This window comes from Cynoglossus semilaevis, chromosome 6 (assembly GCF_000523025.1).
Source record: "Cynoglossus semilaevis isolate Cse_v1.0 chromosome 6, Cse_v1.0, whole genome shotgun sequence".
Classification (NCBI taxonomy): domain Eukaryota; kingdom Metazoa; phylum Chordata; class Actinopteri; order Pleuronectiformes; family Cynoglossidae; genus Cynoglossus; species Cynoglossus semilaevis.
In genome coordinates, this window is record NC_024312.1 from 2,930,555 (window position 1) to 2,931,449 (window position 895).

An 895-nucleotide genomic window follows, 5' to 3' on the forward strand; every position below is an offset into this window, starting at 1 on the left:
CTCCCGCCCTTGATTGTTCTTGGCTGCTCTCCGTAGCCAGGCAGTAACGGTTTTTCTTTTCTCTGTCTCCATCTAGTGGCTGAAAACTGTAATCACACAATCAGATGACAAACCATTTGAACTTTCACATTGTTTACCTAATATGAATGAATGAATAAATACATAAATAAATACATATATAAATAACTAAATTAATGCTGATTCCACTCTGTTCTACCGTGTGCTGATTATTATGGTCTGTCCCGTGTGAACAGCTCCATCTGTTGTTTCATAAAAACATTCAAACCTTTTTCCACATTTACATATTTTTTTATTGTAAAGGTGATTTCTTACAAAAGAGTCACGCGATACAGAGTGAAGGGGAAGTGACGCAGAGTGACGACAGAAACGTCTACAAACAGCTGGAATCACAACAGAAATCTATGGATTACTGATCAATAAAAAGGTGAACACACATCTGGAAATAACAACGTTTGAAAAAAACAAACCGTGGTCCCGCTAACAGTCTCGTGTATATGAAAGCGTTAGAGCGCCACCTCGTGGCAGATGCAGTCACTTCGCTTCAGAACATTTACAGGAGATTTAAAAAAAAAAAAAGAAAAGAAAAAAAGGTTCCGACCTGGGTTTCATTCTCAGAACATGCTCAAAGTCAAAGGAGTCCAGAACTCTTTGATGTTTCTATGCTACATCAGCTGAAAACAAAAACAAAAAAACAACAACAACAACGACGACAACAGAGAGATTTTTATAGAAAGACTCAAGTTAATCTGTGTTTAAGAATATTCATAAAAAAACAAACATCGTCTGCGTTTGAACACACCACGGCTAAAGTCTTTACTGTACAGAACAACTGGGCTGATACAGGTAGATATACAGGTGTGAGTGTGTGGAAGAG

The 895-nt window shown here is 37.5% G+C and overlaps 1 protein-coding gene across 1 annotated transcript in view; it reads right to left on the minus strand.

Moving 5' to 3' along the window:
• Window positions 1-391: 391 nt before the first annotated feature.
• Window positions 392-895, minus strand: part of LOC103379644 (spondin-1-like) — a 73,389-nt gene continuing 72,885 nt past the window's right edge. The window contains exon 16 of the mRNA XM_025056313.1: window positions 392-401. Coding sequence (XP_024912081.1) covers window positions 392-401 — 10 coding nt within the window. The remainder of the gene's footprint in view (window positions 402-895) is intronic.